The 21633-nt window shown below is 45.4% G+C and overlaps 1 protein-coding gene across 3 annotated transcripts in view; it reads left to right on the top strand.

The window, feature by feature from the left end:
* Positions 1–21633, top strand: part of znf142 (zinc finger protein 142) — a 58244-nt gene that overhangs the window by 25096 nt on the left and 11515 nt on the right. For all 3 annotated transcript variants that reach the window (XM_073046249.1, XM_073046247.1, XM_073046248.1), the window contains 2 exons: positions 5111–5288; positions 17007–20298. In XM_073046249.1, coding sequence (XP_072902350.1) covers positions 5111–5288; positions 17007–20298 — 3470 coding nt within the window. The remainder of the gene's footprint in view (positions 1–5110; positions 5289–17006; positions 20299–21633) is intronic.

Here is a 21633-nt window from a genome sequence, read left to right as displayed (position 1 = left end):
GGGGGCATGGACTGGGTAGTGAGGGGCCTTAATGATAGAGGCTATTTTCCTGCGACAGTACTCCATGTACATTTGCTCAATGGAGGGGAGGGCTTTACCTGTGATGGACTGGGCTGTATCCACTACTTTTTGTAGGAATTTTTTGTTCAAGGGATTGGTGTTTCCATACCAGACCATGATGCAACCAATCATTATACTCTCCACTGCAGATCTATAGAAGTTTATCAAAGTTTTAGAATCATGCCGAATTTTCACAGACTTCTAAGCAAGTAGAGACTTTCTTCATAGTTGCACTTACATACTGGACCCAGGACAGATCCTATGAAATAATAACGTTGAGGAATTTAAAGTTGCTGACTTTCTCACCTCTGATCCCCTGATGACGACTGGCTCATGGACATCCAATTTCTTCCTCTGGAAGTCAATAATCAGTCTTGCTGGCATTGAGTGAGAGGTTGTTGATGTGGCAACTCTCAGCCAGATTTTCAATCTCCCTCCTATATGCTGATTCGTCACCACCTTTGATTTGGCCTACGACGGTGGTGTCATCAGCAAACTTAAATATGGCACTGGAGCTGTATTTAGCCACAGTCATTAGTATAAAGTGAGTGGAGCAGGGGGCTAAGCACACAGACCTGTGGTGCAACTGCATTGATGGTGATCGTGGAAAAGACGTTGCCAGTCCAAATTGTCTGGGGTCTGCAAGTGAAGAAATTGAGGATCCAATTGCATGAGGAGGAGGTGGGTTGTGAGGCATTTTTGCAGCACCCTGAAGTTTCCCACAGGCGCTCAACCATAAATATATCAAGTACTTTAACATTAGGGTTGCATTTGTAAAGCAGGACATGTTGAACATCAGAGAAGGATTTCACAAACAGCTGTGTGTTAAAGGCCAGTGCAATTGAGTGTGTTATTATTGATGAGAAGTCCCTAGTATTCTGTGAAATAACACTATGAGATCTTCACACATCTACAGGGGGCAGTGGAGCTATAGTTACTTAATTTAGAAAGTTGACAATGCTCTGGAGAATAAAACTATTATAGTTACAGAGCCATAGAACACTATAGCACAGATGGGCTGTTTGGCCCATCTAGTCTGTGCTGAACTGATATTCTGCCTAGTCTCATCGACCCACACATGGACCATAGCACTCCCTCCATGTAATTATCCAAACTTCTCTTAAATGTTTCAATTGAACCAGCATCCACCTAATTTACTTTAATTATACCCCTCAAAATTTTGCATACCTCTATCAAATGTCTACTTATTCTCCTATGCATTTGGGAATAAAATCCTAACCTTATCATCCCTGAAGAAGCTGGCAGAGTTTGTCATGGAAAAGTTGGTTATATTCAATACCTGTACCTGTTGGAAGTCCAAGAAGAGTTTATTCGTCATATATGCCAGGAAAGCACAAGGTCCTTTTTCAAAGTCCTAACCAATTCCACTTTTCCCTATAACTCAGGTCCTCAATATCCTGGCAAAATCGGTTTAATTTTTCTCTGTACTCTTTCAATCTTATTGCATCTTCTTTGCATGTAGGTGACCAGAACTGCACACAATACTCCATGATTGACCCCACCAACATCTAGCAACTTCAACATAACATCAGTTCTAATTCTTCAAGATCTTCAATACAATTGACACAACATTCTCCTAGATCACCTTGAGAATGGGGTTGGCCTTTCTGGTAGTGTCTTTAATTGGTTTCGTTCATATATCTTTGAGAGAAAATTATTTTCTCTCTCTTGGAGACCAACTTTCTAAGCGATGTGTTGTACCTTTTGGTATTGCTCAGGGAAGCTGTCTTGGTCCTACATTCTTCTCTTTATACATGCATCCCTTAGGAGGCGTCATAAGAGAGCATAAACTTGATTTCCACAGTATTGCAGATGACACACAATTATATATCTCAGTTGAACCTGATGATGATAACACCCCATTTTCTGACTCCTGGTATGGCTGCAAAAACAAATGGTTGAGAAATAATAACTTAAAGCTAAATGAAGATAAAACTGAAAGGCTTTTGGTTGGTCCCAAAGCCAAAAGGGAAACTTCTTGATAAACTTGGGAACTTGGCTCCCCTTTTAAAGTTAGAAGTAGCAAGCCTAAGTATTATCCTTGATTCTGACTTGAATTTTAAATCCCACATAAAGAAAATGACCAGCAGAGCATTTCTACACTTAAAAATATTGCAAAGGTACAATATGTTCATTTCAGTCATGTAATGATGCCAAAAAAACAATTCACGCCTTTATGTCCAAAAGACTAGATTACGCAATACACTTTTTACTGGCCTTCCAAAGCAATCTATTGACAAACTTCATTTCATTCAGAATGTCGCCGCTGGTCTTTTAACCAAAACCAGTAAGACGGAGCATATCACTCTCATTCTAGCTACTCAGCATTAGCTTTCTGAAACTTTTAAAAATGATTTTAAAGTTCTCTTACTTGCTTTTAAAGCTCTCAATAGTCTGGGATCAGAGTACATCACAGAATCGCTTTTGTTTTATAATCCTGTTTGAGCTCTCAGGTCTTCTACTGCCGGTCTCTTAAATTCAAACAATCTCCCACAAAAGATAATCAGTAGGTCAGCTTTTTTGAGCCACGCTGCCAAACTGTGGTATTTAATACAAAACTATAAGGGATGCAGACTCAGTGAACACTTTTAACGCCAGCTCGAAACCTATTTATTTAACCTTACTTTGAACTAACATCTTTTTGTCTTTTATTTTCATGCTTGCACTTTATCCCATGGTAAAACACTTTTAACTACACCATATGTACAAAAAAATACTCTGTAAATAAGTCATTATTATAATATCAACAGTGCTATGCAAAAGTCTTAGGCGCCTAGATTATTTATCTGGTTTCAGATGGTATGGCCTCCACAGAGCCCTGATCTCAACATCATCAAGGTTGTCTGGGATTACCTGGAGAGACAGAAGCAAGTGAGACAGCCAAAATCTGCTGAAGAACAGTGGCAAGTTCTTCAAGATGCTTGAAACAATCTACCAGCTGATTTTCTTATAAAACTGCATGACAGTGTACGTAAGAGAATTGATGCAGTTTTAAAGGAAAACAGAGGGCACACCAAATATTGATTTGATTTAGTGTTTTTTTTAACTGTTTGTTGCAATTTATATTCATTTTTTGATATTTAGGAGCATTTCATTTCATTATTTTTGCAAGCACCTTCACGTTACAGTTTTTTTTACATGTCCCTAAGACTTTTGCACAGTGATTTTTTTTTCTCAGTCCAAGCCGGTTAAACTTGAGGTATGTGCATAGCCAAGCACACTCATTTCTGAATTGCTACGAACCTTCGGACTAGTAGTGTTTGGTACTGTGGCTTTCTGAAGATTTAGAGAAGTATTGCTGTGTAGGCCTAATTGTATAATAGTATTGTGACTTTGGGATGATACTACTTGTAGAAGTTACTTTAGGGCAATGTATACCCTGTTCATGTTCCATAGTCTTTCAATTTCCTCTTTTAATTCAGCATCTTTCTGGTGTTTTTCACTTGTTGGTTTCTGTATGTTATCTCGGTTTGGAATGGCTGCATCTATTAAGCTGTTCTTGCTTGTTTATCCTGTCATATTATATCCAGATGGTTTTTATAGATGGCCCTAAGGGATTGGTTGTAGGATTCTGACTCTAAAACTGGATCAGGCTTGTATTTATAGTGAGGCACGGTGTTGTTTATGAGGTGGTATTTTGGTGAATGATGTTTGCCACTTGATTGTACCTGTGTAACTGATCAGATTGAGTGAAGCTGCTACAGGATCCTGTAGTGTGTTGGATTGTTTCTGGTTTCTCTTGGCATTTTCTGCACTTAGCAACTTGAATTTGTTGGTCTCTTATTCTGTATTTTAATGGTTTTTTTTGTGTGTGTTAACCGCCTGGTCCTGTATTGCCACAAGAACCATTCTTTTTCTGAGCAGAGATCTGCAACTCTGAGCCGGGCATTCAACACTTCCTTGTCAACATCTGTTCTGCTCAGATCGTGGAGGTGTCTTCCATGGAGGGTCATGCTCTTCCATCTGTTAACATTTTACTCTGTAGTGATAATTTATTTGTTTTTCTGGGTTTTTCATTTAAGTTTAGTAGTGTGTATTTATCAGAATTGCATATGCTTGTGTGGAGTGCTGAATCCTGTTTTCATTGATGAAAATATATCCTGCTGAGGGTGTGTGTGTGTATACACACACACACACACACACACACACACACACACACACACACACACACACACACACACACACACACACACTCACACACACACACACACACACACACACACACACACACACACACACACACACACTCTCACACACACACACACACACACACACACTCTCACACACACACACTCTCTCTCACACACACTCACACACTCACACACACACACTCTCACACACGCACTCACACACACACACACACACACACACACACACACACACACACTCTCACACACACACACACACACACACACTCTCACACACACACACACACACTCACACACACACACACACACACACACACACACACACACACACACACACACACACACACACACACACACACACACACACACACACACACAATTAACCATGAGTGTGGGATGGAATCAAATTCTTTTTAGCAGTCAATGTAACAACATGAAAGATTCTTGCTTTTCTGCTGGACTTGATTTAGAATTACAGAATCCATTATCAGTTCTGTACATCCTTTCATACCCTTACAGCATCAATAATGATAATTATTATTATCCCAACTCCTATAATGTGCCAAAACCTCTTTTTGCAACCCTAAACACAAGAGATTTTGCAGTTGCTGGAAATCCAGAGTATCATGCACAAAATGGTGGAGAAACTCAGCAAGTCAGGCAGCACTTATGGAAATGTACCTATCTGTCTGTGACTCTATCTACCTGCGATGCCACTTTCAAAGGATTATGCATCTTTATTCCCTGATCCCTTTGTGTGTGATAACATTTCATTTAGGCCTAACAAAGATTTTATACTTTTGTGGGAATTGAGGTGTGTTTGTAGAATAATCATCTGGTCTAATTAGATTTTATTCTGTTGGTTTTAATCTCTTCTTTAGGTGAGAAGCCACATAAATGTGAACTGTGCGATTTCACCTGCAGGGACATGGGCTACTTGTCGAAGCACATGCTCACGCATTCTGACCATAAGAATTACATGTGTACAGAGTGTGGTTACATTACCAAGTGGAAGCACTACCTCACAGTTCACACGCGCAAACATACCGGCGACCTGAGGTAACGGCCATTCTTCGTGCGAATTTCATGTGTGTCAAGGGACGTCACCAGTAGAAGGAACACGTGCTTATTTGAAAAAAACCTACCTCTGACATCCCTTCTCCTCCTATACTTTACTTAAAACACTTTAAAATTTATGTCCTGTCATATTAACCATTTTTGTCCTGTGAATAGGTCTCCGGCTGTCCCCTTGATCTATGCCTCTTAACCTTTTGTAAACATGTATCGTCCCCTCTCGCCAATCTTCACTCCAAAGAGAAAAGTGCTAGCTCATTCAGCCTTTCCTTATAAGATATACTTTGTAATCCAGCAGCATTGAAAACTTCCACATCCTTCCTATTATGAATGTCCAGAACGGAACACAATACTAACAATACTAACCAGAGGTTTGGAACATAGAACATTTACAGCACAGTACATTCAGGTCCTTTGGCCCATGATGTTGTGCCAACCTTTCAGACTACTCTAAGATCAATCTAATCCTTCCCTCCTACATAGCTCTCCATTTTTGTATGACCATGCACCTATTTAACTGTTCTTTAAATGTCTCTAATGTATCTGTCTGTACCTCCACCATTGGCAGCATGTTCCACACACCACTCTGTGTAAAAATACATTCCTCCAATCACCCTAAAATGATGTCCACTAGTATTATTAGGCATTTCCATTCTGGGAAAGTGTCTCTAGCTGCCCACTTGATCTATACCTCTTATCATCTTGTATATCTCTATCAAGTCACCCCTCATTCTTCTTCACTCCAAAGAGGAAACTCGCTCAACATGCTCTCTAATCAAGGCAGCATCCTGGTAAATCTCCTCTACACCCTCTCAAAAGCTTCTACATCCTTCCTGTAATGAGGTGACCAGAACTGAGCACAATACTCTAGGTGTGGTCTAACCAGAATTTTATAGAGCTTTTAATATTGTTCATTTAATATACTTTATGTAATTTAATATGTAAGTTAATATATATTCAATGCAGTAGTATAATGTTTAGCATAACATCTTACAGTGCCAGCAATCAGTGATCAGAGTTCAGCTCCTGCCGCTGTCTGTAAGGAGATGTATGTTCTCCTCATAAGTTTCATCTGAGTGCTCAGGTTTCTTCCCGCATTCCAAAGTGGTATGGGTTAGGTTTAGTAATTTGTGGGCATGCTACGTTGCTGTCGGAGGAATGGTGACACTTGCAAGCTGCCCCCAGCACATCTTCAGACGGTGTTGGTTGTGGACACAAGTTAAGTATTTCACTGTATGCTTTGATGTACCCGTGACAATTAAAGCTTACCTTTAAAATATCTTTATCTTTATTAATTAATAATTAAAGTCTGCCAATATCAGTATTCAGTTTTTCACTATTAGAATGGTGGAAAAATGTAAATTAGAATCAGTTTTATTATCACTGGCATACATCATGAAATAAGTTGTTTTGCAACATTGCAATAAATAATAAAATTATCAGTTACTATTTAATAAATATATATATAAATTATATATATTATACTGTATAAGTGAGGGAAAGTATAAGATGACTTGGCAGATGAATGAGTGACTGAGAAGCTGGTCCAGGGCCAGGGTTTCAGATTTCTGTATCATTGGGATCTCTTCTGGGAAGGTATGACTTGTACAAAAGGGATGAATTACATCTGAACCCGAGGGGGACCAATATCCTTATTTGTAGGTTTGCTAGAACTGTTGTGGAGGGTTTAAACTAATTTAGAGGAGGGATGGGAACCGAAGTAATAGGGCTGTTGGTTTACAAGCAGAGGCAGTGTGTAGTGGGACTGTCAAGAAGGACAGCTAGATGGGGCAAAATTGCAGTCATTGGGAGGAGCTGTAGTGTAAATGGGGGGAAAATGAACAAGGATGTGGATACAGGATTGTAAGTTTAATATATGAATGTGCCTAGTATATGGAATAAAGTAGATGATCTTGTAGCACAGTTAGAGATTGGCAGATATCATGATGTGGGTGTCACTGAGATGTGGCTGAATGAAGATTATAGTTGGGGGTTTCACATCCAAGGACACACTGTGTATCGAAAGGACAGGCAGGTAGGCAGAGGGGGTGGTATGGCTCGGTTGGGAAAAAGGGAAATGAAATCCTTAAAAAGAGGTGCATAGGGTCAGAAGACGTAGAATCCTTGTGGGTAGAACAAGATAGTGCAGGGGTGAAAAGACCCTGATGGGAGTTATGTACAGGCTTCTAAACAATAGCCAGGATGTGGGCTGTAAATTACAACAGGATATAAGAGGCTTGACAAAAGGGCAATGTAACGATGGTCATGGGGGATTTCAGTATGAAAGTAGATAGGAAAAGTTAGGATTGTGTTGGATCCCAAAAGAGAGAATTTGTAGAATGCCTAATCTACTGCCCATTACACCGCTGACGTTTAGGACAGCAGTGAGGGTCCTCCATCTCGGTTTTCACTATTGTCAGTCATGCAAGTTCCAGGTGGAGACTCAGGAATACTGTCACACTCAGAAGCAGAAGGATCCTTCATTGCTGTTTCTGTAACAGTTTTGTTTTACCAGTCAGGGTTTTTAGCCCTGAGATGAATCCCTGAACCTGGAGGACCGGTGGACCACTCTTAGTATGGCCTCTACCCTTTGACCTGTTTGGCATGAGTGACCATGCCAAGAGCCAAAACATAAACTCCAGCCTATGTAGCTTTCTGGATCATTGAGACGCGCAAGCCTACAAATCCTGTGACAAGGTTGTGGACAGTCGAATGCCTATAAAATGGCTTTTTAGAGCAGCTTGTAGTTGAGTCCACTAGAGGATCAGCTATTCTGGATCGGGTGATAATGTGATGAACCAGATTTGATTAGGGAGCTTAAGGTAAAGGAACCATTAAGAGACAGTGATCTTAATAGGATAGAATTCACTCTGCAATTAGAGAGGGAGAAGCTGAGGTCAGATGTATCAGCATTACAGTGGAGTAAAGGGAATTACAGAGCATGAAAGAGGAGCTGGCCAAAGTTGATGGCAGGGATGATGGCAGAGCAGCAATGGCTGAAGTTTCTGGCAGCAATTCAGAAGGCGCAGGATAGATACCTCACAAAGAAGAAGTATTCTTAAAGGTAGGATGACAAAACCGTGGCTGACATGGGAAGTCAAAGCCAAAATAAAATCGAAAGAGAGGGGGTACTTAGAGGATTGGAAAGCTTTTAAGACCAACGGAAGGCAACTCAAAAGCTATGGGGGGGATTAAAAATAAAGGTAAGCTAGCCAAAAATATCAAGGAGGATACCAAAAGCTTTTTTAGATGTATAAAGAGCAAAAGAGAGATGCTGGACAGCTGGAAAATGGCCCTGGAGAGTCAGTAATAGGGGACAAGGAAATGGTGGACAAACTGAATAAGTATTTTGCATCAGTCTTCCAAATGCAAGACACGAGCAGTATGCCAGAAGTTCGAGTGTCAAGGGAAGAAATGAATGAAGTTACTATTACTAGGGTGAAGGTGCTTGGGAAACTGAAAGGTTTGAAGGTAGATAAATCACCTGGGCCAGATGAAGTACACCCTAGGATTCTGAAAGAAGTGACTGAAGAGATTGTGGAGGCATTATTAATGATCTTTCAAAAATCACTATATTCTGGCATGGTTCCAGAGGACTGGAAGATTGCAAATGTCACTGCACTCTCCAAGAAAGGAGGAAGGCAGAAGAAAGGAAAGTACAGACCAGTTAGCCTAACCTCAGTGGTTGGAAAGATGTTGAAGTTGACTGTTAAGGATGTGGCTTCGGGGTCTTTGGAGGCATGTAATAGGCCTCCAAATATTTACATAATGGTTTTCCTAAGAGAAAGTCTTGCCTGACAAATGTTTTAGAATTCTTTGAGGAAATGACAAGCAAGATAGACAAAGGAGAATCGGTGGATGTTGTGCTCTTGGATTTCCAGAAGGCCTTTGACAAGATGCCGCACGTAAGGCCGATGAGCAAGCCTTACAGGAAAGGTACTAGCATGGATATATCATTGGCTAATTGGCAGGAGGCTAAGGATGGGAATAATGGGCACCTTTTCAGATTGGCTGCTGATGACTAGGGGTGTTATGCAGAGAGTTTGGTATTGGAACCACTTCCTTTTACTTTGTATGTCAATGATTTGGATGACGGATTTGATTGCTTTGCGGGCAAGTTTGCGCATCAATACGAAGACAGGTGGAGGGGCAGGTAGTTTTGAGGAAATAGGCTACAGAAGGACTTGAACATATTAGGAGAATGGGCAAAGAAATAGCAGATAGAATACAGTGTTGGGAAGTGTATGGTCATGTACTTTGGTAGAAGGTATAAAAGCATTGATTATTTTCTAAATGTAGAGAATATTCAAACATCTGAGGTGCAAAGGGACTTTGGAGTCCTTGTGCAGGATTCTCTAAAGGTTAATTTTGCAAGTTGAGTCAGTAGTGAGGAAAACAAACACATTCATTTCAGGAGGACTAGAATATAAAAGCAAGGATGTAATGCTGAGGCTTTATAAAGCACTGGTGAGGTCTCACTTGGAGTATTGTGAGCAGTTTTGGACCCCTTATTTAAGAAAGGATGTGCTGAGATTAGAGAGGGTTCAGAGGAGATTCACGAGAATGATCCTGGGAATGAAAGGCTTATTGTGTGAAGAGTGATTGATTGCCCTTGGCCTTTCAGGTTTGTAGATAATTGGGCTTTGTTCCAGGGAAGGTGGGATCTGTTCTGAAGGGATGGTTTACACCTGAACTGGAGCGGTACTAACATTCTTGCAGGGAAGTTTGCTAGTGCTTCTTGGGGGGGTTTAAACTAAATTTGCACGGGGCGGGGATCCAGAATGTGAGAGAGGATAGCGAGAGGAAGAATAAAGGACAGGTGGGGACTACACGGTTCCGGAATATTAAGTGTGTAGTAGAGAAAGGTGAGGCGGAACAAGTGATAAGGAGGACACATGTACAGAGGGATGGTCTGACGGAACATGGAGTTAAATGTGTTGAAAGAATAGGTAAATTTAGGAAGGACAACAAAATTCTAGGGGCGTATAGCCCGATGGGAGTTTGGGGAGCTGGGTTAAGCACAATAGGCAGCGATTCAAACAGAGAGAGGAGAAATGGGCTAAAAATTCTATATCTGAATGCACGAAGTGTCAGAAATAAGGCGGATGAGCTTGAAGCCCAGGTGCGAATGGGTAACTATGATGTTGTTGGGATAACGGAGACATGGCTGCAGGGAGATCAGACCTGGGAAATGAATGTACAAGGGTATACGTGCTATCGTAGGGACAGAAATGTGGGCAGAGGGGGTGGGGTGGCCCTGTTGGTGAGGAATGAGATTCAGTCCTTTGCAAGGGGGGACATAGGGTCAGGAGAAGTAGAGTCTGTGTGGATAGAACTGAGGAACAGTAAGGGCAAAAGGACCCAAATGGGTGTTGTCTACAGGCCACCAAACAGTAGCATGGATATTGGGTGCAAGTTGAATAGGGAATTAACATTGGCATGTGGCAAAGGTAATGTCGCAGTAGTTATGGGGGATTTCAACATGCAGGTGAACTGGGAGAATCAGGTTGGTGCTGGACCACAGGATAGGGAGTTTGTAGAGTGCCTACGGGATGCATTCTTGGAACAGCTTGTACGAGAGCCGACCAGGGACAAGTCTATTCTGGATTTAGTGTTATGTAATGAACAGGATTTGATAAGCGATCTTGAAGTAAAGGAGACATTAGGAGGTAGTGATCATAATATGATAAGTTTTTATCTGCAATTTGAGAAGGATAAGGGCAGCTTGGAGGTGTCAGTGTTGCAGTTGAACAGGGGAGACTATGGAGCCATGAGGGAGGAGCTGGCCAAAGTTGACTGGATGGATAGCCTAGCAGAAAAGACAGTGGAACAGCAATGGCAGATATTCTTGGGAATAATGCACAAGGTGCAAAATCAGTTCATCCCCCAGAGAAGGAAGGATTCAAAGGGGGGAAAGGGGCCACAGTGGTTGACAAAGGAAGTCAGAGATTGCATAGCATTAAAAAAAAGGAAGTATGACAGAGCTAAGGTGAGTGGGAGGACAGATGCTTGGAAAGTTTTTAAGGTACAACAGAACTTAACTAAAAAGACAATACGGGGAGAAAAAAATGAGGTACAAACGCAAGCTAGCCAGGAATATAAAGGAAGATAGCAAAAGCTTTTTTAGGTATGTGAAGAGAAAGAAGATAGTTAAGAACAATGTTGGGCCCTTGAAGAATGAATTGGGTGAAATCGTTATGGGAAACAGAGAAATGGCAGAAGAATTTAATGAGTACTTTAGATCTGTTTTCACTAAGGAAGACACAAGCAATCTGCCAGATGTATGGATGGGCCAAGGACATAGGGTAACAGAGGAAATGAAACAGATTGACATTAGGAAGGAAACGGTGATGAGAAGACTGATGGGACTGAAGGCTGACAAATCCCCAGGTCCAGATGGTCTGCATCCTAGGGTACTAAAGGAGGTGGCCCTGGAAATTGCGGATGCATTGGTAATCATTTTCCAATGTTCCTTAGATTCAGGATCAGTTCCTGAGGATTGGAGAATGGCTAATGTTATCCCACTTTTTAAGAAAGGAGGGAGGGAGAAAACAGAGAACTATCGTCCTGCCAGCCTAACATCAGTAGTGGGGAAGATGCTAGAGTCCATTATTAAGGATGAAATGGTGGCATATCTAGATAGCAGTGATAGGATTGGGCCGAGCCAGCATGGATTTCCCAAGGGTAAATCATGCTTGACTAATCTATTGGAGTTTTTCGAGGATGTAACCAGGAAGTTAGACAAGGGAGATCCAGTGGTGTAGTGTACCTCGATTTTCAGAAGGCATTTGATAAGGTCCCACATAGGAGATTGGTGGGTAAAATCAAAGCTCAGCGCATCGGGGGGAAGACATTGACATGGATAGAAAACTGGTTGGCAGATAGAAAGCAAAGGGTAGCGGTGAATGGGTGTTTCTCAGAATGGCAGGTGGTGACTAGTGGGGTGCCACAGGGCTCGGTATTGGGACCACAGCTGTTTACAATTTACGTCAACGATTTGGATGAAGGCATTGAAAATAACATCAGCAAATTTGCTGATGATACTAAGCTGGGTGGCAGGGTGACATGTGATGAGGATGTTAGGAGAATTCAGGGTGACTTGGATAGGCTGGGTGAGTGGGCAGATACTTGGCAGATGACGTTTAATGTGAATAAGTGTGAGGTTATCCACTTTGGGAGTAAGAACAGGAAGGCAAATTATTATCTGAATGGTGTAGAGTTAGGTAAGGGAGAAATACAAAGAGATCTAGGAGCCCTTGTTCATCAGTCACTGAAGGTGAATGAGCAAGTGCAGCAGGCAGTGAAGAAGGCTAATGGAATGTTGGCCTTTATTACAAAGGGAATTGAGTACAAGAACAAGGAAATCCTCTTGCATTTGTACAGAGCTCTGGTGAGACCACACCTGGAGTATTGTGTACAGTTTTGGCCTCCAGGGTTAAGGAAGGACATCCTGGCTGTAGAGGAAGTGCAGCGTAGATTTACGAGGTTAATTCCTGGGATGTCTGGACTGTCTTGCCCAGAGAGGTTAGAGAGACTGGGCTTGTACACGCTGGAATTAAGGAGATTGAGAGGGAATCTGATTGAAACATATAAGATTAAGGGATTGGACAAGATAGAGGCAGGAAATATGTTCCAGATGCTGGGAGAGTCCAGTACCAGAGGGCATGGTTTGAGAATAAGGGGTAGGTCATTTAGGACAGAGTTAAGGAAAAACTTCTTCTCCCAGAGAGTTGTGGGGGTCTGGAATGCACTGCCTCGGAAGGTAGTGGAGGCCAATTCGCTGGATGCTTTCAAGAAGGAGCTAGATAGGTATCTTATGGATAGGGGAATCAAGGGATATGGGGACAAGGCAGGAACTGGGTATTGATAGTAGTTGATCAGCCATGATCTCAAAATGGCGGTGCAGGCTCGAAGGGCCGAATGGTCTACTTCTGCACCTATTGTCTATTTACTCACTGGAATTTAGAAGAATGAAGTGGGGGGGGGGGGGGGGAATCTCATTGAAACCTATCAAATATTGAAAGGACTTGATAGGGTGGATGATTCTGATCATGGGGGAGTCCAGAACCTGGGTGCACAGCCTCAGAATAGAAGGACATCCATTTAGAATGGAGATGAGGAGGAATTTCTTAAGCCAGAGGGTGGTGAATCTGTGGAATTTGCTGCTACAGGTGGCTGTGGAGGCTAGGTCATTGAGTGTATTTAAGGCAGATGTTGCTAGGTTCTTGATAGTCAGGGCATAAAAGGTTATAGGGAGAAGGCAGGAGAATAGGATTGAGAGGGATAGGGATCAGCCATGATGAAATGGCGGAGCAGACTCGATGTGTCGAATGGCCTAATTCTGCTCCTTTGACTTATGGTCTTAAGGTCTAAGTGGGGCAAAATGAGAACAAAAAAAGAAAAGGAAAAAAACGAGTTCCTGAAAATTAATACTTTATTAAGTTCTATCAAAATTTGATTAAAATTGAGTGATATTAGAGAAGGAATGATATGTTGAATAATTACTTACTAGCTCTGTGGGATTTTCAGAATGTGAGCTACCTCTTTTATAAAGATAAATGTAAGTTTGGAAAAGAGACTTTACAAAGTATTAATAGTGAAGTAAATAATGGGATGTAAGAGTGCCCAGTGCCTCAGAAAATATGGTTTATTTTGCAGGATGTGAATAGCTGTGGGTATGAAAGGGATGTCCCTTTAGAACAGAGATAAGGAGGAATTTTTTGTAGCCAGAGGGAGGTGAATCTGTGGAATTCATTGCCACAGACGGCTGTGGAGGCCAAGTGATCGGGTACATTTAAAGCAGATAGGTTCTTAGTCAGGGTGTCAAGGGTTACTGGCAGAAGGCAGGAAAATAGGCTTGATAAGAACAATAGATCAGCCACGATGGAATGGCAGAGCAGATTTGATGGGCTAGATGGCCCAATTCTGTTCCTATGTTTTATGGTCTTGTGGTAACAAATTTCCAATAGCCAACTTGAACTGACTTTTGTTTGGAAAAATTGTCCACACTTTTCTGCTGCTTGAGGATTGTGAGGGGGAATTGATAGATAGATAGATAGATAGATACTTTATTCATCCCCATGGAGAAATTCAACTTTTTTCCAATGTCCCATACACTTGTTGTAGCAAAACTAATTACATACAATACTTAACTCAGTAAAAAAATATGATATACATCTAAATCACTATCTCAAAATGCATTAATAATAGCTTTTAAAAAGTTCTTAAGTCCTGGCGGTAGAATTGTAAAGCCTAATGGCATTGGGGAGTATTGACCTCTTCATCCTGTCTGAGGAGCATTGCATCGATAGTAACCTGTCGCTGAAACTGCTTCTCTGTCTCTGGGTGGTGCTATGTAGAGGATGTTCAGAGTTATCCATAATTGACCGTAGCCTACTCAGCGCCCTTCGCTCAGCTACCGATGTTAAACTCTCCAGTACTTTGCCCACGACAGAGCCCGCCTTCCTTACCAGCTTATTAAGACGTGAGGCATCCCTCTTCTTAATGCTTCCTCCCCAACACGCCACCACAAAGAAGAGGGCGCTCTCCACAACTGACCTATAGAACATCTTCAGCATCTCACTACAGACATTGAATGACGCCAACCTTCTTAGGAAGTACAGTCGACTCTGTGCCTTCCTGCACAAGGCATCTGTGTTGGCAGTCCAGTCTAGCTTCTCGTCTAACTGTACTCCCAGATACTTGTAGGTCTTAACCTGCTCCACACATTCTCCATTAATGATCACTGGCTCCATATGAGGCCTAGATAACCTGTAGCCTGTAGCTACTGAACAGTAGCCTGGATAACCTCTCATCTGCTGCCTGGGCATTACAAAACGCTTTAAGGATGAAGTGAAAAAATCAGAGAGAGTCAGTGTAGATCTCCAAAGGTAGGAGATACATTATAAATTTGATTATTTCAAAGCTCAAAGTAAACAACCCTGAGATTCATTTTCTTGCAGGCATGCTCAATAAATCCATAATAGAATTAATGAAAGACCAGGCCAACTTGGGAGTTCAACCAGTGTGCAAGAGACAACCAACTGTGCAGATACAAAAAGGAAGAAATAATAATAATAAATAAATAAGCAATAAATACCAAGAACATGAGTCATTAGATTGTGGGAGCATTTCAATGATGCCGCGAGTGAAGTTATCCCCTCTGGTTCAAGAGCCCGATGTTTGAGGATAATAACTGTTCCTGAACCTAGTGATGTGGTCCTGAGGCTCCTGTACATTCTTCCTGATGGCAGCAATGCGAGTCGAGCATGGTCTGTGTGGTGGAGGTCTCTGATGTTAGATGCTGCTTTCCTGTGACAATGCTTCGTGTAGATTTGCTCAATCGGGAGGGCTTCACCCACGGTGGACTGGGCTGGCATTACTTTTCCCTTAATTGCACGCATGTTGGGCACAGGACAGGTCTTCCGAAACAATAACACAGAGGAATTTAAATTTGCTGACCCTCTCCACCTCTGATCCTCCGATGAGGACTTGCTCATGGACCTCTGGTTTCCTTCTCCTGAAGTCAATAATCAACTCCTTGGTCTTTCTGACATTGAGTAAGAGGTTGTTATGGCATCACTAGGCCAGATTTTCAGTCTCCCTCCTACATCCTGACTCCTCACCAAACTGATTTCGCCTACTACAGTGGTGTCATCAGCAAACGTTGGAGCTGTGCATAGCTACACACTCATGAGTGTAGAGTGAGTAGACCAGGGGGCTAAGCTCACAGCCTTGTGGTGCACCTGTGCTGAGGGAAATGGTGGAGGGGATGTTGTTGCCAATCCGAACTGACCGAGGTCCGCAAGTAAGGAAATCAAGGATGCAATTGCACAAGGAGGTTGTGAAGCTTATTGATCAGATCTACTGGAATGCAGCCTGGGCATGGAACAGTAGGCATTCCTTATCTTAGTATAGCAGTGGTCATGTGTTGGGACCTCCGGTGCTACAGGTTATATGCTGACAGTAATTGAGCAGGGTTTTCTTCAAGCAAGCCCAGTTGTAGTCCCCAACTATGATTTGAAATGAGTTGGAATGGACTGTTTTTTGAAGATATAATTATGCAATACCTCAAACACTTGATTATAGTCAGCCTCTGGTGGTGTGTAAATTGTAACTAGAATTATGGAGGAGAACTCCCTAGGTAAATAGAACAGATGATGTTTGACCGTTAGGTGTTCAAGGTCAGGGGAACACAAGATGATGGCCTAAAATAGAGTGTCGAGGTATTATTCATATGTACTTCTAAGTAAGGATCAGTCAGGGCTCTAGAGAGTTACAGGGTAGCCAGGAAGTAGCTGAAAAATCTCCTTAGGGGAGCTAGAAGGGGGCATGAGCTGGCTTTGGCAAGTAGGATTAAGGGAAACCCCCCCAAGATGTTCTACATATATTTGAAGAAGAAGAGGAAGGCAAGAGTGAGGGTCGGCCCAATCAGAGAGAGTAGGGGAAACGTGTACCTGAAATCACAGGAGGTAGGGGAGGTTCTTAATGAATACTTCATTTTAGTACTCACCAGTGAGACGGACTATGATGAATGTGATAGAGTGTAAATCAGGCTAATGTACTTCAATGGTATGGAACCATAGAATTATTACTGTCTCTTTCTCACTCCCCTCTCCCACCCTTTCCACCACCACACTCCTCTACCCTTCCCCCTTCCCCATGTCCCTTCCTTCTCCCCAATCCCTCCTCTTTCCCCTACAGGTATCATTGCAACCAGTGTTCCTACCGCTGCCACCGTGCCGATCAGCTCAGCAGCCACAAACTCCGGCACCAGGGCAAGTCGCTCATCTGCGAGGTGTGCGGCTTCGCTTGCAAGCGCAAGTATGAGCTGCAGAAGCACATGCAGGTGAAGCACTCCAAGGACTACCAGCTGCCGCTGCACCAGTGCCAGTACTGCAGCTACCAGACGCAGTACAAGCAGGCGCTACTCAGCCACGAGAACTGCCGGCACACGCGCCTCAGGGAGTTCCGCTGTGCCCTCTGCCCCTACCGCACTTTCAGCAACACCAGCCTCTTCTTCCACAAGCGGAAGACCCATGGCTACGTGCCGGGAGACAAGGAATGGCTGGAGAACTATGCCAGGGAGGAGATGGCCATGAACTCCACCCAGAACCTGCTGACATACGGTGATGCGAGTGTTCATCTTTCGGGTACAGCTAGGTCCGAAACGGCATCCTCGAGGCAGAGCAGCTTTCCCGCTGCTGGAAGGGATATCGACCTCGAGGGGGGCCGCCAGCCCCACCTTGGACTCGTCGCCTCTAGGCCAGATGAAGGACCACAGGGCATTTCTGCTCCGTCGGAAGTGGTGTGCTTGGGGCAGCACCCGGCGTTCCCCACCGACACAGAGCGAGCAAGCCTGGCCGTGAGCGTGGAGCCTGGGGAAGCCGGCACTGAAAGCAGCCAGGATGTGGAGAGGGAGCTTCAGGAGGGCATGAGTGGGAGCAGCTCGCAGATGGAGGAGGTCTTCGGCACTCAGCTGGGGTTCCCTCACACTCCAACAGAGGAGGTGTCAAAGCAAGTGTCCAGCTCCCAGCTGACACCTTTGGACTGCTGGCCCCCGTGTGAGACCAGCGCCATGTACAGAGACTTTGGACTCAACGCTGCGGATGTCGACCAGGCGGATCTTGGTGACGATGATGCTGACATCGGAGAGCAGTGTGGTGATGAGGAAGGTGGAGAGGGAGACCGTGTCCTAAGGAACACAGAGAAACTGGGACAAAGCATTGACGTCTTCATGGACGAAGGACAGGACGTAACCTATGAGCTTTCAGAGAAGACCGGAGAGCCCAGCCAGGAGCTGAACAGTGCATCTGCCAGTGCGACCTGTGCCAATGTGCCTGCAGATGGAGGTCAAGTCTCCATTGAATCCCATGGCATGGAAGCCCCCGAGTGGGATGGTAGTCCTGGGCCTGAAAACCAGGGCAAGGCGCGGCTCTCCCTGTCCGAGTGTGAGATCAAGGCCCTGAGGAAACAGGATAAGCAGCAGGCCCAAGCCCTGGTCCTGGAAGGACGAGTGCAAATGTTGGTGGTGCAGACCAACGCTCAGGTCTTCAAGTGTGAGAACTGCTCGTACATCACCAGAAAGGAGCGAGCTATGGTCCTCCACACCAAGTCTGGCTGCCAGAGCAAGAAGACGCCGCTGGTATGCGGGGCCTGCGGGGCCACCTTCAAGCAGCAGCGAGGTCTCAATACTCACGTGCAGAAGAAGTGCCCCGTCACCATTAAGAAGCACAAACTATATGCTCGCCAGACCAGAGTGAAACCGCCCACCACCCTGCCGAGTGGGGAAGGCGAGCCCACTGCAGAAACAAAGGACGTGGACGTGTCACTGAGCACAGATTCAGATAAGACTGCTCAGCCGCCGTGCCAAACTGTAGGGCTCCCCGGAGTTGAAGTACCGCCGTTCAAAGGTGGTGCACAGCGTTTCCGAGACCTGGAAGATGGGAGCACCTCACTGGAACAGCCAGCAGCTGCTGAGAAAGAGCAAGTTTCCGAGAAGACACCGGCTAATGGGGAGAACTTACTCCCAACCCGTGAGGAAGTGACGTTGGCCAACATGGAAAAAAGCCAGAAGTCAGGGACGGCGAAGTTCACATCAGCCAGGGGGAAGTATTCCTGTACCTCATGCCCCTTCGTCTGCTCCAGTGAGGCGGACATGGCCGGCCACGTGTCCGAGGGCTGCCCACGCTGCCCCAAGATGCCCTGTCGGGTCTGCGGGTTGCTCTTCCGCTCGGAGAGGGCTCTGAAGAACCATCAGGCTGTCAAGCATGCTGAGGAGGACAGAGAGGAGAGCGAGGGGTCTCCCAGTGAGGGTGAGGGTAGCCCGGAAATGCTGGAGGGGAGCGGAGTCTCCAGGGAGGAGCCCGGCGCTGGCCAGCAGGGCAGCAGCCGCCGGCGTTTTTCCTGCCCGACCTGCGCGTTCAGCTGCTGTCAGGAGCGGGCCATGGGCACCCACCAACGCAAGGGCTGCCTGAAACCCGGCCAGCTCCAGTGCGCCCTCTGCTCCTTCGTCTGCAAGTCGGAGGCAGCCCTCGAGCACCACACCCGCCTCCACGGCGTCCAGGGCAACCGCAAGCGCCCGCGACTGACCTGCCGCCTCTGCCCCTTCACCTGCAAGCAGCCCCGCTGCCTGAGGCAGCACGTGGCGATCCGTCACGAAGGCGTCAAGCCCCATCGTTGCCGCTTCTGTGACTTCGGCACCACCCGGCGCTACCGGCTGGAGGCGCACGAGTCCCTCCACACCGGGGTGGGCCGGCTCTCCTGTGACTCCTGCTCCCGCACCTTCGGTACGAGCTCCAAACTGCGCGTCCACAAGCTGAGGGTGCATGAGCGGCGGCCCACCCACTTCTGCGCCCTGTGCGACTACAGTGGCTACAACCGCAACGACATCGCCCGGCACGTGTCCAGCTGTCACGCCGGGCAGCCCAGCGCCGCCTGCGGCCGCTGCCCGGCCCGCTTCAGCTCCCAGGGCGCCCTGAAGCAGCACCGGCTGCGGCGGCACCGGGAGAGGGGCCGGCACGGCTGCCCCTCCTGCCTCTTCGCCTGCCGCAGCGAGGCCACCCTCCGCAGCCACGTCCAGCGCCGCCACCCGCTGCTGGAGTGCCCGGCCTGCAAGCAGCGGTTCCCCGGCCGCCAGCAGCTGGACGAACACCGCAAGGTCCACTTCGGCCATCGCTGCCCGCACTGCCCCTTCGCCAGCCGCGAGCGGCAGCAGCTCATCCAGCACCTGCTCGACAACCACGAGGAGGGCGAGGAGGGCGGAGGCGCCAAGCCCTTCCGCTGCCCCTTCTGCAGTTTCTCCTGCCGCCACCAGGTGGTGCTTGACTACCACATGAAGGGCCATGGGGGCACGCGCCTCTACAAGTGCACCGACTGTGAGTACGCCACCAAAAACCGGCAGAAGATCACCTGGCACATCCGCATCCACACTGGCGAGAAGCCCTACAAGTGCCACCTCTGCCCCTACGCCTGTGCTGACCCCTCACGCTTGAAGGTGAGCAGATTGAAGGCATGTACACCAGGTCACACGGAGGGTCTCGGTGCCCTCCAAAGGGTCCAGCTGATTCCCTGAGGGTTTCGCTTCAGGAGTTCCACTAAGGGTCTTAATTTTTGGCAAAGTTTGCTGATGACATTGGTATAGGTGGTGTTGTAGACAGTGAAGAAGGTTATCAGAAATTACGGGAATATTGAACGTCTGGGTAAGTGGGCTGAGGATTGACAAATAGTGTTCAGATATGTGCAAGGTGTGGCATTATAGAAAGTCAAACGAGGCTTGGCCTTGTTCAGTGTGAACAGTAGGGCAACACACACAAAATGCTGGAGGAACTCAGCAGTGCAATAGTTCCATTTAATAATAGAGAAATGTATGCAAGTATACATGCTAAATTCTTGTTCTTTGCAGAAGTCCATGAAAACAGAAGAGTGAAAACAGAAAACAGAATGAATGACAGTAAAAACGTTAGAACCCCAAAGCCCCCCTACTTCCCCCTCCACGCACAAGCAGCAGAACCCACCCCCACCCATTTCTGCAAAAAGCATCAGCACCCTCCACTCACCAAGCAAGCAATAGCAAAAGCCCCAAGAAAGAACAAGATCTGCAGTACAACGAAAATTCCCTCCCTAATAAGGGAGGCGGTTGAGGCAGCTACAATAGAAACACTTGGATTGGGTCGGGTTTCTTCAGAATCAGGTTTACTATCTTTGACACGTTGTGAAATTTGTTCTGTGCCAGCAGTACGGTGTGAGCAAAAAATGACCACAAGTTGCAATAGCAAAGCATGCAAAAGGAGGATAGTGAGGTGGTGTTCATGGATTGTTCAGAAATCTGATGGCAGAGGGCAAGAAGCTCATGAGTCCATTATTAAGGATGTGGTTTCAGGGAACTTGGAGGCACATGATAAAATCGGCCAAGTTCAGCGTGGTTTCCTTAAGGAGAAATCTTATCTGACAAATCTGTTGGAAATCTTTGAGGAAATAATAGCCAGGATAGACAAGAGTGGGTGTTGTTTACTTGTATTTCCAGAAGGCCTTTGACATGGTGCTGCATTTGAGTCTGGTTAACAAGATAAGAGTCCATAGTATTACAGGAAAGATTCTAGCATGGGTAGAAGACTGGCTGCCTGGCAGGAGGCAGTGAGTGGGCAGAGTGGCCTTTTCTGACTGGCTGCCAGTGACTAGTGGCGTTCCACAGTGATCTGTATTGGGACCACTTCCTTAACGTGACACGTCAGTGATTTGGATGATGGAATTGATGGCTTTGCGGACAATACAAAGATGGGTGGAGGGGCAGGTAGTGTTGAGGAAGCAGGGAGTCTGCAGAAGGTCTTGG

This window comes from Hemitrygon akajei, chromosome 5 (assembly GCF_048418815.1).
Source record: "Hemitrygon akajei chromosome 5, sHemAka1.3, whole genome shotgun sequence".
NCBI classification, from domain to species: domain Eukaryota; kingdom Metazoa; phylum Chordata; class Chondrichthyes; order Myliobatiformes; family Dasyatidae; genus Hemitrygon; species Hemitrygon akajei.
Note: the sequence above shows the minus strand (reverse complement) of the source record. Positions and strands in the feature narration are given on the sequence as shown.